Below are 18,121 nucleotides of genomic sequence, written 5' to 3'. Positions count from 1 at the left end.
TTACGTAACTTTTACCGAACTAACAACAATGGGTAGATTTTTTTTCTTTCTTTTACATATTTAGTTTAAACATTTACGATAGCTACATATTAATGAACAATAACTATTCGTACTCTAAGTAGTTAACTTAAGGTAAGATAAGTAGACCACAGCACTAAATAAAATAGTCAAAATCATATTTAAAGTTATAAAATATTTTAATTAAATAAGTTTAATTAATATAATTTATATTTGAAGCACTAACTTAGTGATTTTCCATTTTATAATTAAAATGTAACTTTGTTTTAAAATCACTACAAATATTTTATTATAACTTAATTATAATGTCTACCGGTTTCGAAGCTAACCGCTTGTTTATCAAGACTGATTAACAATTAATAGTATTAAGAATCTTAATTAATAGCATTAAGAATCTTAATCCCACCCCAATGGTGCATAAGGCACTGCATCATATAATATGCAGTGTTATCTTTATTGTTAACACATGAAGGAAAGGTGATCAGCCCTCCGCTTCAGGTACCAGTCCAGGGTAATATTGAATGAATATTGGAGTGAAAAAATCTCTTATAACCTTGACTTGAAAATATTGTCTTTAATTGGATGAAGGTAGGATGCAGATGGTGAGGATTGGCGTTAACTTTTTTTTGTATGGACTTTTTATTACAAAATTAAGTTTTAACAGGATTTGTGAATACACTCCTAAATGTACCAAAATGCAATTGAATAATAAAAATCAAATTAAAAACATACAAAATAGACTTTTGTACTTGCAGGTATTCGTATTAACGTATAAGGAAAGGAAATACAAAAAAAAAGAAAAAAAAAATGTTTCAAAATAACTTGTTTTGGTGTTGAATTTGTCTTAAATATATTTGAAACATATCTATCCGCGTTATTTAAAGGACTATATATGCATTTAAAAAAAATCAACACCAATTCCTTAAAAAAAGTAAAGCTGTTGTAATGTATTGCTAAAATAGACTGAGTTATTGCATTTTTTCGCCCACTTCTTCGATAGTTACATAAATGATGACTAATCATCATTAAAACTAAAATAAGCAAAAAAACTTCAACACGGATATCATGTATTTATCAACCGTAAGAACTTGACTCCAAAATCCCTTTATAATTCGAATCTGTATAACATACTCGGAAAATTACTTTTTGAAGTCAGTTACCCTCTCTGCACTTTGCAAAGCAGTGTAGACCTTGCCGGATTATCTTTATGTGCAATAGTGGGAACCGGTGCCAAGTTGGTGTACATTAAAGTTTGCCGTCGAAATTTATCGATGAAATCCAAGTGCAGCCTTCCCTCTGACGACGCTTTGAACGTGGCGCCAAGGGGCGCGGGGCGCCGACGCAGGCGCCGGGCGTCGGATCGATTCCTGCCTGCAACCCCTACGCAATCCGAACAGCCTTAGTCACTCCGAGCCAGCCATAACAAATGCGTCGCGAATACCGAAAACCATATCCGACAACGCGAATCCGCAATCAATCGCCTCTAAATACGGCTTTTCACGGACCACTCGGAAACTAATTCCCAAACCTAGCTACTCCGTCGAGTAACTGCACTTCTGCGAACGTAATTCGCGACAATCGCCAGTAACCTCATTGTATTCGGCAGACTTGTATCATAACCGCGTTTAAAACCACAATTTGAGACCAGATCTGTGTTTGTTTTTCTATTCAGTACGTCGCTTCTGTTGTAACTATTTTGGTGTTGTGACGGTCATGGAGTAGAGTGGCGGGAGGTCTCACGAACCTGCAGGACCCAGCTGCCGTACCCCGGGCGAGTAGGCCCACACTATCGAGGAATGGATGAGTGCAGTAATCTAGTTTATGACGAAATTGGCGGCAACTGTGATATGGTGAGTCCCTCTCGAAATTCCACAAGACGTAAACTTATATTATTATGTAGTACTCACCGCATACAACTCGTAATAAATGACCACTTGCTTATTTGTAGAGTCACCGAATCACTTTATGACTGCCTTTCTTTTCTGATATTATCGATGACCCCGTTTTGTAATAGCTTGACTAGCAATTTCATCGATTAAAAAAATATGCTCGATTTTACCAGCAATTCAGTACGCAGTATGATGTTTTCAATTTACTAACGTTGACAGCTATGATCGATTGATAATCGCATCTTCAATGTGTATCTGTATACTTTTTAGGTTTAAAGCGTTTAAGGATAAAGCGAATCTTTACCGTAACCTTATATGAACATGTAGCAAAGATCTCAACCTCCCACGTATATTACGTCGTAACAAAATAAAAAAGAAAGTTATTTTCTATTGTTGTCTAGACTCGTAATAAAATTGATGCACAACAATATGAAATCGGTTGAAATCAAAAGCAAAACATTGATTTCTAGAAAAGTAAAATGTCGCATGTAAACAGCTTGACATTTGGTGTTTTTTTTTCATTGATTACACAAGACTCGTTGAAAATCTCAAGGGTGAGCTTTCGCATTGAAAATAACACGTTTGCACATATATACGAACCTATATTATTGTGTTTATATACAAGCATATGCCGCATTCAAGTAATTGATCTAAAATTCGACGCCATTACGTCTTAATTATTATTCTAGCGAACGTTTGTTTTACACACACGGAATAAATTTACAATAAATTCAGCACACTTCATGCGAGACTCCCTCGTGTTATATGAATAGTAAAACAGTGTCGTTATTTATGTTTAATTTGTCAAACTTTCTTAGAAAATGCGATGTATGCAAATCAAGATAATGAGAAACATATAATTTGTTAGAGTTATTTTTCTTTTCTTTATTTGGGATTCTTATTAATTCAACTGCAATTTTGCAGTCATTAGCCTCGCTTTATTCCTGAAGCTCTCAACCTTGTATATAAATGAGGTTTAGCGAGATAAAAATCATTTACAATCATTAAAAAGATTCTTACGTCTTCAACAATAAACACAATTAATAACAAAAATCGCCTACAAATTTTTTACTTTCAATAAATCTTGATTTATATTAAAACTCGATGAATTTATGCATTCTATAAATATCATCGCGTATATCATAATATTTAACATTGTTATTTACACATTTGACGTTTAATTTGTCATCCAATGTTAAAATCAAACAGTGATTTTTTGAGTCTACTATATTGTATTTTATTATAAAAAACAAATATAAAATAAATTTAGTGACAATTGTTTCGCCTTGTTATTGCATTTTTAAACGAACATCATTCGTTTCTTTGTCAAAAAACAATTTAAATGTGTTTTTCAACAATAAAATACAACTTAGTAGAGTAAAAAAATCAATATTTGATTCTAAAATTTAGTAAATAAATATAACATCATTATTTACTTATAGCTATAAATAATAACGATGACGTTTACATGTATATATTTGAAACTGTACTCCCATTATTTTTAATATAAAAAACTGTTTGTTCAGAAATTAGGAATACACTTAAATGGAGAAAAAAATCTATCTTGTCTTAGAAGAAATTCATGACCAAATTTAAAAGCTTGGGGCCAAATTTTTTAACCATTCAATACTTACCCCTCACGCTTTAAAATAAGGTCAATATAGTAATAAATATTATATTATTTTTAATAAAGCGCCATTTTCATAGAATATAAATATAAATAATTCAAGGATGTATATAAATAATTTCTTCTTAATTCAAAGACAATTATGCTTATCCGAAAATATATGTATATGTTTCCACTTTTAATTATTTCAAATTATTAGATATTTTTTACGTTGCTTAATAACTTAAAAAGTATTTTTTTAATCATATAACTCTTTTGGATCTTACGAGATTTTTTTTCCTATTATGAAATTTTAGTTTCAAAAGAAATTAAATGAAAAATACGTACCTACTCGTATTTAAGCGAAATTGCAGATACATTTAACGTAGAAAAGTTTATAAAAATCGCGATCATTTTAAAACGATATGTCGATACTCTACAGTCAAACTAAATTAAAGCAATTAATAAACGGTAGGTTAATTTAAGCGATTTGTGCACACCTGTAAAAACCTTCTAAACAGCTAGACAATTAATGAAAAGTAATTATCGAGTTTTAACTGATACATCGAAGTCATTATGTTGTGAAAAGGGGTATGGTTAATTCTAGTTAATCGTTAACTATAACGATCTTTAAACAGGGAACCAATGGTGCATAAAGAAGCCACAACGAATGTGTTTATACCATAATTAATTGACACCACTTAGTTGCCAAGTAAATAGGGTAAACTGTATAGTAATCAACCATTTAAAGTAATTTGTTTTCTTTAATTCGTAACTATTTTGTTCAAAATCATTTTACCAAAATTTTTGGGATATAATTTTTTTAAATAAATATATTGGATTTTCACAACATTTTGAGTGTGTCCAAATACTTATTCACAAATCTGGGTTCTCTCCATTTGGAGTTATTTTACTTCTTGACATCTCAACATCGATGGGGAAGAAAATGAAAGTCTGGGCATTTACCAGGTTTATGACCTGTAATACGCTGGTGAAGTCATCACTTTACACACGTGAAACACCATTCTACATATGATTGACAACCACATTACTAATATAAATTTGCTACATAAAAATATATATATCTAGGCGTACCAATTTTTTTATTGCTTTTGGGATATCCATTTAGAAGGATTTAAGCTGCATACGCTATTTCATTTATGAAGAACACTTATATTTATTTTAAATCTGATTTAAATAAAAAGTAAAAAAAGCTAAACAGAAAAATTAAAGAATTTCTCAGATGAATTTCTGATTGAATAAAATATTTTTTTTTAGTTTTTTTAACGAATAACCTTCAGTTTTGTGCACCACCTATTACTAGCTGTGGCTAGTTACTCTCCCATTTACCCTACATAAAAAAAAAACAAAAAGTGTGATTTGATGAAAAAGGCATTCAGGTAAGACGGCACGTAGGATATCGTTATTGACTTTTTATTTCTCTTACCCTAGCACCTAGTGGGGCAAAGTTCTCTTCATTGGTTACTTACCATACATGCAGTGTTATCTAGATCGCCAATCAATTACATCAAAATGCAAAAATATCGATAAATAAATACGGAAAAGTGAAAAAAAACTTACATTTTTGACATCTTAGCATAGATTCAATTCAATTCAATTTATTTACAATTAAAATACACATTACAAACTTAAAATACAAAGCGTGTACATTAAAATCGAAAATATGCAAGAATACTATTGCTAAAGGTGTAGAAGAATCCCGCTTCGGAAAACTCCTTCAGACACATGGAACAGATCAATATCCAATGAGATATTGTTCAACATAGCGTTAGCTCTTCCTACAGGTATAACCATCGGCAGGTTGGTCCTGTGTATAGGAATGTGAAACAATCTATGTCGACGCTGTCTTAGGTAACTATCGGGAACATACAGACCAATGCTCCGGATAATTTCAGGATTATCGATCATACCGCGCAACAATCGATAAAAATGCGTAATCAAATACACATTCCTTTTAGTCTCTAAACTATTGTAGCCAAGCATACCCTGGAGAAATTCGGTCGGGTAGAGTCGAGGATAATAGCCGTACTCTCTCATGTAGAGATACCTCTGAAACTTAGATGAAGAAGAATGTGGAAGTCTTGGCATTTACAGGGCTTACGACCGTCATAGTCTTGGTTAAGTAATTACTTTACACGCGTGTAACATTCCCCATTCTACCCATGATTGACAACCACACTACTACAATTTTAGGAACTCATATATATGGTATTTCATAAATCTCATGACGCTTCGCGTTTGAGTTCACGGGAGCTATCCATGGTTGATTTGAGAAAGCTTTTATTTAGCAGAGACCCTTTAGATGTATGTGAGATATTTTACAAACTGAGATTTTAACAAGGTTTTGGACACACGCAAAAAGTTGTGAATGCTTATGTTTAATAGTTTTTAAATGCCATAAAATCAAATAAAAATCTAATTAATTGATTCGGAAATCAATTTGTGGTAGTATCTATCCAGTTTTAATTTAAATTTCATTTGTTTAATTCTTACTATTTACGGTATGGTTATACTATTTTTACGGTATACTTTAAGAAATAGTGGATTTTATCAAGTTAAACTATAATTTAAAATCAAAGTAAAATATAAACCAATACTAAATTGTCGTTTACAATTAAATAATTCGCTGAGAGTAAATAATATGGTATTTATTTTCTCTCGATGATGTATGATAGATGTGCGAATAGTGAAATAAGGAAGGAATGCAAAGCTGAGATAAGCATTATCGATAAAATTAAAAAAGGTGTGTTGAGATGGTTTGGACATGTAGAACGAATGAGTGAGGAAAGAACGGTAAAACAAATTTATGAGGCGAATGTAAGTGGGAAAAGAAGCAGAGGAAGACCGAGAAAAACATGGCACGATCAGGTATGCCAAATACTTGAAAGTGGTCAGGTTATGAGTCTTAACAATCGGCGGGTATGTATGAGGAGATGCAAGAACGTGGAAGAGGCGAAGAATGTTTGCAAGGACAGAGTGGTGTGGCTCTCTATTCTCTCTGCCTACCCCTGCGGGGAAGCGGCGTAATGGTTAGTTAGTTATTTTCTCTCTGCATATGTTCCTTGACCCACAACTGTAGAGCATAAGTTATGTGTACAATCTATGTAAATACAATATTATCATAGTATATTATTTCAAGCATTGTTTGAAGTATGATAAGATCAGAAAAAATTAATGGTGTGTAGGTTATTTAATCTTGAAATCTAAAACGAATGAAAATGTAAGTAAAAAAAAATGACACCTTAACAAAGATGAAGAAGAATATGGAAGACTATGTATTCACAGGGTTTATGATCTGTCATTGGCTGGTTTTATACACGTGCGATATTCATATACTTATGTAGGAGTTCCAGAAATTTGAGTAGTGTGATTGTCAATCATGGGTAGAATAACCTAAAAAGACCAGATCAATAAGAACCTAAAATCTGGTGGCCCCAAAAGTCTAAGTAATCGGAGGGCATATATGACTAGATGTATGGATGTGAAAGAAGCTAGGAGAGTAGGTATGTCAGGACAGAAGATATATGATTAATCTGTTTGTATTCTGCAGCTGTCTACTTCACAAATCGCTCACTCCTTTCAAGAACGTCATAAATCAAAATACTTGATTTTTCAGTAGAACGTTTTTAAAGTTTAAAAATATAATACAATTTAATAAAAATAAATATCTAGCCACTTATTGCACTTTTACTGTGCAACAGATCTTTTTAGGTTAAACCTGAAGGTTTTTTCTCCATTTGAAAATTAACTACTTTATTTTTAAAAAAAAAATTAAACAATACCTTTTCTTCAAAATGCAAAAACAACACTTTCTACCCTGTAGCGGGTAAATATTAAGTTTAAAATATGCCTCTTTTGCTGGGATATAGTACATTTTCTAGGCGTTCCGAAAACATGCACAACTGAAAATTGACGATTTTTGATTTATGACGTTCTTGAAAGGAGTGAGCGAAATGTCAAATACGATTGACGTACGACGCCATTTGCGAAAATTATAACATCTTCGGATAGGGTGTTTAATTTTGCGCCACTGTGTGTTTATAATAATGTATAAACTTAAGAATTAATTGAACAATTATTTAATAAATCTTAACACTGAGAACAGTCTCTAGTCGCCATCGAAATGGATCATCGGCGTTCAACAGTTCAGATATGCGGAAGCTCTCACGAATATATAAAACTGAAAAAATTCTCCCAAAAAAACTTCTAATTGCATAATTTTATTTTCTTAACTCTTCATATTGTTATAAACTTGTATTTTTACAGGATTTACGAATTATATACAACGAATTATATACGAAATATATACAACGAGAATTATCGTTGTATATATTCCCAATTATTTTTTGGTATTTATGTACGAGTCCGCCTCCGTAGTGTAATGGTCAGCACGCTCGGCTACCGTTCTGGAGGTCCCGGGTTCGATTCCCAAGGGGGGTAAAATAAATATAAGTGATTTTTTCACTGTCATATTTATTCAATATTACCCTGTACTGGTACCTGAAGCGGAGGGCTGATCACCTTTCCTTCATGTGTAAACGATCAAGATAACACTGCGTTTATATGAAGCAGTGCCCTATGCACCATTGGGGTGCGGATAAGGGTTTTATTATTATTTATTATTTATTATGTACGAGTATGTACGTAGAAAGAACAGCTCATAGAAGGACTATTATTATATCGTCGATTGAATATGTATGATTTTTTATTTTATTTGTTATCAGATACTGGATTACTAACCCCATGAATGAAAAACCAATATTATGGATATCGTTTTTATACGAAAGAAATTATATCAATATTATGTCATTTTTACTCGCACTTGAGCCGTTGAAACAACAATTCCACCCACCGAATTAAGATCAACGTGCCCTTCTACCCTTACTTCCCACCCTTTACTTCAGGGTTACCACTCACTTGTTGACCTATAGTACATATTTCCACGGATAACCATTTTTAAGTCTCGGTTGAATTTCGTAAGCCTTACATAACTCGACATTTAACATTGTAAAATATTATTTTTTGACATCTCATCAAAGGCGAAGAAGAATATTGAAGTCTGGGCATTTACGGGGCTGACGACCGCCATAGGCTGGTTTAAGTGATCACTTTACACACGTGTAACATTCACCAATTCTACCCATTATTGACAACCACACTACTCAAATTCTTGAAAGCTCTATATATATGAACCAATTTTGAAACATTGTTCTTGAATTACTAGAAATTCACTAGAGACATCTATTGGTGAGATGAAAATAAGCTTTTTATTGAGCAGAAACTCTTTTATTAGTAGGTGAGGTCCGAATACTGAAATATATTCACACACATGAGAAACGCCAGAAAATATCATTTTCTTATTTATTATTTAAGCTTATAATTAATAATAATAAAACCCTTATCCGCACCCCAATGGTGCATAGGGCGTTGCGTCATATAAACGCAGTGTTATCTTGATCGTTTACACATGAAGGAAAGGTGATCAGCCCTCCACTTCAGGTACCAGTCCAGGGTAATATTGAATAAATATGACAGAGAAAAAATCACTTATATTTATTTTACCCCCCTTAGGAATCGAACCCGGAACCTCCAGAACGGTAGCCGAGCGTGCTGACCATTACACTACGGAGGTGGACAATTTGGTGGACATTACACTACGGAAGCTTATAATTTGACCAGATAATTTATTTACAACATTTTGAGAGTATCCAAATACTTGTTCACAAAACCTGGATTATATCCAAGTATTTGGACACACTCAAATGTTGCAAATTGTAAAATATCATGCTTTCGTGTTTATTTTCGTGATATTTGCGGCATTTAAAATTGTATTATGTTACATTACTTTTGACATCTCAACAAATATGAAGAAGAATATGGAAGTCTGTACATTTACAGGGCTTACGACCCTCATAGGCTGGTTAAAGTGATCACTTTGTGTAACATTCACCAATTCTACCCATGATTGACAATCACACTACTCAAATTTTTGAAACTTCAAGATCTTCATGGCTGGAATGGTGAATGTTGCACGTGTGTAAAGTGATCACTTATCCAGCTTTTGATAGGTCATAAGCCCTGTAAATACCCAGATTTCCATATTCTTCTTCATCTATGTTGACATGTCAAAATGTGATACTGTAAAAATAACTTTTAGGTGGAGAAACCCAGATTTGTATATAAGTGTTTGGTCACACTCAAAATATTATGAAAAATTCGATTACTTGATAATAAATTAATCAAAGGAATTGTTGTTACTACCGCGTCACTTCTTTACAGTTTAAAAATTCATCGTATACCTTATAATTGAAAAATTGGTATTCTATGATAATCTAATACCCATTTTGGTAAGCGTACCTTAGAAGATGTGGAATCAATCATCATTACCTGTTCTCGGAACCCAGTATCATTACCATTGGGTATACTCGTATTTTTGACTCTTCAAAAGATGATTTTGAGATTAATTTGACTACTTTCCCGGGATTCCTAGCATGTAGTGAAGGCTGTACCGCAGCAGCTGGTTCATGAAGTTGACCGTCATTACAAAACTACATTACAAAAATGTTGGAGAGAGATTGCTTTGTATTTTCGGTCAACTAGTCAATGTTACCAGTTTATAATGTGATCACATATGGTCAAATATGGTCTTAGGTCTTTCCCCTCTCCTTATTTATAGAACAATTTTATATTTATATTTTAGTTGTTATACAGACCTGAATGATGGAAGTTTAACTTCTGAAACATGTAGTCTATAATAAAACTCAAGTGGTAAAAAACGAAGTGTTTTCTTTAATCATTGTCAAATATGGGCATTTTAAATGCCTAGACATCCGTATTTTAAACTCAAAACCTCATTTAGTCTCCGTCTTTCGGTCTATAATCAGCTAGTTAAAAGACTATAATTTATATTTGAAGCACTCACTTTGTGATTTTCCATTTTATAATTAAAATGTAACTTTGTTTTTAAATCACTATAAATATTTTATTATAACTTAATTATAATGTATACCGGTTTCGAAGCTTACCGCTTCTTCATCAAGACTGATTAATACTGATTATTATTAATCAGTCTTGATAAAGAAGAGGTTAGCTTCGAAACCGGTAGACATTATAATTAAGTTGCAATAAAATATTTATAGTGATTTTAAAACTAAGTAACATTTTAATTATAAGTTAAAAGACTATATATTTTAATTTTTTATTCCAAGAATGTAAGAATAACCTAAGAATGTAAAAATATAAATAAAAAAGTGAAGTATACAGGTCTCAAATTATATATGACATACATTATATACATACAATGTTAAATCATAGCACTAAATGATTTTTAATATGTAGTCATATACATATAAATGATAGTCAAGAAGCAGCTGTCAGCTGTTAGAAATGTCATGTGTTGCTGTTTTTGCGGTCAAAAAATTGTTTAAAAAAAACATTAATTTATTTACCTGCAAAATTTCTAAATACAACGTGTCTTTAAAATAGAGGGGGGGGTCAAGGGGGTCAAGGGGGTCTTAATTAATGATCCCGTCCACTGGGTATACATTTTGTACTGTATCCACCCTGCTGTGGTTCTAATGATCACGTTTATGAGTTCATGTAATCACTTTATGCACTACGTAACATTTTGATTCTACCCGTGAATCTTCTAAATCTATCTTTATAAAATAAAAATAAAATTGTTTTAACCACTTTTTATTGGTCCATTTTATCCAACCGGTTTTGACAAAAACCTTGTCATCATCAGGGTTTATGTACTAAATTCTAAAACAATGAAATACCCTTCCCTTACCAAAAACTTCCACGCACTCCGTACACAATATGAAAATATGATTTAAAAGATATGATTTGAAAAACTCCTAAATGTTGTTTTTATTGTGCATTGCGTAGCGAATACGTCAACTCTGAAAATAAAAATCAATAAAAAGTGGTTAAAACAAAGTTGTTTATTTTATAAAGTGTATAAAATGTGCCACAAAGTATCTGCGAAAAACATTCAAGAAACTTGTATCTATCACTTGATTCTTCAAGTTCTTTACAATATTTTATATTACAGGAATTGTTTCGTATACACATTCAACTAAACCGCCTGTAAATTAGCAGACATTACCACAACTGTATTGATATTTAATAACTCCACCTCGCGAGTTAAATTTAGTTACTTGTGTGATAGGATTTGGTTATGTTAAAAGATATCAGTTCATCTACTGTACCTGGAATGTTAACTCATCTGTCATTCATTTATAACAATTATTTTTTTATACTTTTAAGCCTACATTAATTATGTTTAATACTGTGATTGCGTCACGTCTCCTTACCAGACCTGTGTCGATTCAGGACACGGAGCACATAATATTATTATAATGACGATTGTAACTCGTGCTTTAATATTATGCACATATAAACAAGTTTAAGCTCAGCAAGGACAAATTAAGAATTCGGTATTGTATGTAATTTGTAATATTTATATGGTTTCGTACTTGAGCACAGAAGTAGAAATGAATAATATAACAGTCATCACATTCCTCAATGGCCAGCTGTTCGCTGAAAACTAATTATCAAATGTACCTGTACTTCGACTAGTACAGGTACATTTGATAAAAGACTATTTTTTTTAATTACACTTCAATTTGACCCAACTTTAATATTACTAATTAAAATAACCTCAAAAAACTCGTATATATTATACATTTTTGACATCTCAATATAGATGAAGAAGAATATGGAAGTCTGGGCATTTACAGGACTTACGACTATCATATGTTTGGTTAAGTGATCACTTTTCACACGACTAACATTCACCAATTCTACCCATGATTGACAACCACACTACTCAATTTTCGGAACTGCTAGATATATTATTCGTACTCGTGACACTGTTCGTGTGAGTCCACTATGCCATCTTTGTTGGAATAAGGAAGGCTTTAAGCTTTCGTATATATTTTGTATTGTTACAAATCTAATACGAGCATAGGTGATTTGATGATATATTATATTATATATTATATTTGATTATATATTTTGTATTGTTACAAATCTAATACGACCATAGGTGATTTGATGAGTCTCATTTTTCTCTACTCAATTGATAGTACCTATTGGTTGATTCTGCTTCATTTCGTTTTCCATATAGCACTATTGCTGTTCACCCTATTTTACTTACATCATCATCTGTATAGGTATGTACTAACAAATATGTTCCATAAATCTAAGAATCTGTGGAGCAGGTTTTATCACCTCACCTTCGATACTCTCCCCTATGCATCATTTAGGGGTTAATTATTATTTTTAAATAAATTAATTGGGATATTTAATAATGGGCGGAATAGTGAACGTTCCAGAAGTATATAAAGTAATCAGTTAAGCCAGCCAAATACCAAGCGAGTGTTTTTCCCTAGAATTTTCACTCATGAATTACATGAAATTATAGTAACTTTAAACATAAAGAGTAAATCCACTCACAAGTAGGCATAGGCTATGAAACTTATAAAGTTGAAGCCTGAGTAGGGACGTGATAAACGGTGTTGCATAAGCCGTAGCTAGATTTCAGAGTCACTTGGACGTTAGGTAATTCAAAAAATACAGCCAAATACCTGGTCGTAAAACCTGGGATGCTCAGACTTCCATCTTCTTTCGAAAAAAAAACGATTACTATATTTTCTTAAAAAGTTAGACTTAGAACCTGTTTGCAAAAAATGACGTTTATTGTTGTTTTCTACTTTACTTCTTTATATTAAAACTTACTAATATTTTAAACTGATAATCTGAAAAGTGTTATAAACTCATATTTATGGTGAGATTGAGAGGAAAAAATGATGGTACAAACATTTATTCATTAATTATTTTTAATGCGCACTTAAGTACCTAAATATAATCATGTTCCCATCTACATTTTCTCACAGTAAACACTTCATTACTTATTAACTTTTCTATATTCCACTCACGCATAACTGATCATTTGATGGGAAACTCATTATTCACGAACATTACGCTTTTCATATGTTTTTGAATGGCATTCTTGAATTGTCACATATGTTCACGACCTACGATGACTTACGAGTATGTATTAAACGTCTTCTAGTGTCATTCATAACACAAAAACATTTATGTACAGGCGACATAAATTAGATATTTACTGTGGGGAAAAATCATAGTTAATGATATTTAAAATAATAATTAAAGAAAACACTTCGTTTTTTACCACTTGAGTTTAATTATAGACTACATGTTTCAGAAGCTAAACTTCCATCATTCAGGTCTGTATAATAACTAAAATATAAAATATAAAATTGTTCTATAAATAAGGATAGGGGGAAAGTAAGGGGAAGGGGTTAGTCAAGGAACGGAGTTTGAAAACAAAGGAAAAATTGAAAGCAATGGCGAAGAATTTTGAAACAATATATTATTTAATAAATTATTATTAGAATTCAGGTTTTTTTGTATTTCTAAATTTTCAAGATAATTCATAATTTGGCCTTTATATGGAACAAGGTGTAATAATTTTAATTTATGGGAGTGAAATGAGTGATTAGTATCTATTATATGATTTGCAAATTCCGAAAAATAATTACTAACAAGACCGCTTTGATGTTCTTTAATTCTAATCTTTAAATTTCTCGCAGTTTGGCCAATATATTTTCTATCACAATCTCCACACGAAATTTCATAAACACCACTTTTTTGTAATAAATCAATTTTAGATTTTGAGTTATCGAGGATTTTATGTAAATTATTATTTGTATAATATGCAGGTTGGATATGGGAGGGTAAGATTTTCGAAATATTTTTAGTTATTGAACCCGTATATAAAATTTTTCGCCAAGATTTATTTTTTATTGAATCATTATTAGGTGCTGAATATATGTATTTTTTGGTAAAATTATTTTTAATTTTATTTTTTAACATTTTATCTATTAGCGCGCTATTATACCCGTTGTTTTTTGCTATTAGTTTAATTGTGTTTAATTCACGATTATAATTTGAGTTACTGAGGGGGATATTAATTAGTCTATTTAATAATGAATGGAAACTGGCCATTTTATGTGAAATGGGATGAATGGAATCAGCTGGAATGACTGTGTCAGTGTGTGTTGGTTTACGATATATATTAAAATCTAATTTATTATTTATAACTTTAATCGATAAATCAAGAAAATTTAGGGTATTATCGTCATTTTTTTCCATGGTAAATTTAATATTATTATGTAAAGTGTTGATGTGGGTAAGGAATGAATCTAATTGTCTATCAGTCCCAATAAAAATACAAAAAATGTCATCAACGTACCTAAACCATCTAAAAATACATGTTTTTACAATAGGATGATTAGAATTTAATAATTCTGTCTCAAAATCATTAAGGAACATATCAGCTAATACTGGCGAAAGAGGAGAACCCATTGGGAGTCCGTCTCGTTGTTCATAAATTAAGCTATTAAATTCAAAATAATTTTGAGATGTACAAATATCATAAATTCTAGTCATTTCTTTTACATACAAATCATCTAAATCTGAATCACATAATAGTTTCATAAAAACACTTTTGGCATCATCTATTGGGACGTTTGTGAATAAATTTACAATATCAAATGAAATAATTTTAGCATTAGAAGGAATATTTAAATATTTAGTTTTCTCAATAAATTCCAAAGTATTCTTTATGCTATATGTTGGTGAAAAAATTTTATGACATATAATTAAATGATTTAGTAATTTACAAAGTTTATAATTTGGCGCACTCACGTATGATACAACTGGTCTAATTGGAACATTTATTTTGTGTAATTTAGGTAACCCGTATAATCTTGGAATTTGGGGATTTTTATTAATAATAAAATCTTTAATATTATCAACAATGATAGTAGGGCAACGTTTAAGTACTTCTTTTAATTTCGTTTGATATTTAATCGTTGGGTCTTTTTTCAAAATTTCAAATTTTTCACTAACCAAAAACTCTTTACATTTGTTTATGTAATCAGTTTGATTTAAAATGACAATGCTATTTCCTTTATCTGATCTAGTAAAAATAAGTTCTTTATCATTTAAAGTCCGTTTTATATTGTTAACCAAAACACTTTCATTGTTCACATTCTTCTTTACTTTCGGTATGTTCTTAAATAAATCAGCACATCGATGTTTTAGAGATGGAGATTCTTTCCAAAGAGCAGCCTCTGTATCCACTGCTAATTGAATTAAGGGTTTTTCACTTGCATTTTGAATATTGTATTTCAAACCTTTTCTCAAAAGGTTCATTTCGTTATCAGGAAAATTATGTTGCGAAAGATTTACTACACGATCACTAAATTTATGGTTCGATGAATTTACACAGTCAAATTTAGTTTGGGTGGATTGATTTTCAATAAGTAATTTCAGTTTTTTATCTAATTTAATCTTCTTTTGAAATGCTGCAATACTTGCGAAATATCGTACCTTATCATCAAAGATATCCCATTCAATAGGGTGTAATATATGGGTTAATTCACAATGCAGATATTTTAAAAGAATTTTTATATTATTTCGTACAATAAAACAGGATTTCAGTTCTTCTTTTAGCCATGTTTTTTGGGCACTTTTTATTGCTTTTTTAGCAGATACACTATTATTTTTGATATTTACACACACATAATTTGGTATAACATTATTTTTAAGACACTTTTGGTTGAAATATATATTTAAAGAAACAATTCTATATTTAACACTAAGCTTTTTATATTTATTTGCCTTATATGCCGTACTGGCCACTGATATTTTATTTATTGTTTCGGCATTAACTTTGTGGTAAGACATGTTACAATAATTAAAGAAAAAATTTTTTCACCAACATATAGCATAAAGAATACTTTGGAATTTATTGAGAAAACTAAATATTTAAATATTCCTTCTAATGCTAAAATTATTTCATTTGATATTGTAAATTTATTCACAAACGTCCCAATAGATGATGCCAAAAGTGTTTTTATGAAACTATTATGTGATTCAGATTTAGATGATTTGTATGTAAAAGAAATGACTAGAATTTATGATATTTGTACATCTCAAAATTATTTTGAATTTAATAGCTTAATTTATGAACAACGAGACGGACTCCCAATGGGTTCTCCTCTTTCGCCAGTATTAGCTGATATGTTCCTTAATGATTTTGAGACAGAATTATTAAATTCTAATCATCCTATTGTAAAAACATGTATTTTTAGATGGTTTAGGTACGTTGATGACATTTTTTGTATTTTTATTGGGACTGATAGACAATTAGATTCATTCCTTACCCACATCAACACTTTACATAATAATATTAAATTTACCATGAAAAAAATGACGATAATACCCTAAATTTTCTTGATTTATCGATTAAAGTTATAAATAATAAATTAGATTTTAATATATATCGTAAACCAACACACACTGACACAGTCATTCCAGCTGATTCCATTCATCCCATTTCACATAAAATGGCCAGTTTCCATTCATTATTAAATAGACTAATTAATATCCCCCTCAGTAACTCAAATTATAATCGTGAATTAAACACAATTAAACTAATAGCAAAAAACAACGGGTATAATAGCGCGCTAATAGATAAAATGTTAAAAAATAAAATTAAAAATAATTTTACCAAAAAATACATATATTCAGCACCTAATAATGATTCAATAAAAAATAAATCTTGGCGAAAAATTTTATATACGGGTTCAATAACTAAAAATATTTCGAAAATCTTACCCTCCCATATCCAACCTGCATATTATACAAATAATAATTTACATAAAATCCTCGATAACTCAAAATCTAAAATTGATTTATTACAAAAAAGTGGTGTTTATGAAATTTCGTGTGGAGATTGTGATAGAAAATATATTGGCCAAACTGCGAGAAATTTAAAGATTAGAATTAAAGAACATCAAAGCGGTCTTGTTAGTAATTATTTTTCGGAATTTGCAAATCATATAATAGATACTAATCACTCATTTCACTCCCATAAATTAAAATTATTACACCTTGTTCCATATAAAGGCCAAATTATGAATTATCTTGAAAATTTAGAAATACAAAAAAACCTGAATTCTAATAATAATTTATTAAATAATATATTGTTTCAAAATTCTTCGCCATTGCTTTCAATTTTTCCTTTGTTTTCAAACTCCGTTCCTTGACTAACCCCTTCCCCTTACTTTCCCCCTATCCTTATTTATAGAACAATTTTATATTTTATATTTTAGTTATTATACAGACCTGAATGATGGAAGTTTAGCTTCTGAAACATGTAGTCTATAATTAAACTCAAGTGGTAAAAAACGAAGTGTTTTCTTTAATTATTGTAACATGTCTTACCACAAAGTTAATGCCGAAACAATAAATAAAATATATTTAAAATATGTTTAAAAGTCAAGTTAAAAGTTATTCATAAATGTATTTACATTTCTAAATAAATTTTATGTGGTGCAACCTGCTCCCATTATCAAAAAAGTCATTAAAAATAGAAACTAAATAAAAAAGGATCTTTACAACATTTTGAGTGTCTCCAAATACTTGTTCACAAATCTGTATTACCTCCAATTATTGGAGTTATTTTTCATATTTTTTTGCAGCTAAT

The 18,121-nt window shown here is 30.7% G+C and overlaps 1 protein-coding gene across 22 annotated transcripts in view; it reads left to right on the top strand.

The window, feature by feature from the left end:
• The window catches only part of LOC148306574 (uncharacterized), a 137,527-nt gene that overhangs the window by 44,142 nt on the left and 75,264 nt on the right, over window positions 1–18,121 (top strand). For 5 of the 22 annotated variants that reach the window (XM_088264751.1, XM_088264749.1, XM_088264750.1 and 2 more), the window contains exon 1: window positions 1,420–1,868. The exons of 15 other annotated variants lie outside the window; for them this stretch is intronic. In XM_088264751.1, the coding sequence (XP_088120877.1) occupies window positions 1,815–1,868 (54 nt within the window). In that variant the 5' untranslated portion in view covers window positions 1,420–1,814. Of the gene's footprint in view, window positions 1–1,393; window positions 1,869–18,121 lie in introns of those variants that run through there. 2 more of the 22 variants (XM_088264755.1, XM_088264746.1) reach the window with 2 other exon arrangements.

This window comes from Brachycentrus maculatus, unplaced genomic scaffold (genome assembly GCF_059751285.1).
Source record: "Brachycentrus maculatus isolate JH-2025_06_01 unplaced genomic scaffold, ASM5975128v1 h1tg000237l, whole genome shotgun sequence".
NCBI classification, from domain to species: domain Eukaryota; kingdom Metazoa; phylum Arthropoda; class Insecta; order Trichoptera; family Brachycentridae; genus Brachycentrus; species Brachycentrus maculatus.
Note: the sequence above shows the minus strand (reverse complement) of the source record. Positions and strands in the feature narration are given on the sequence as shown.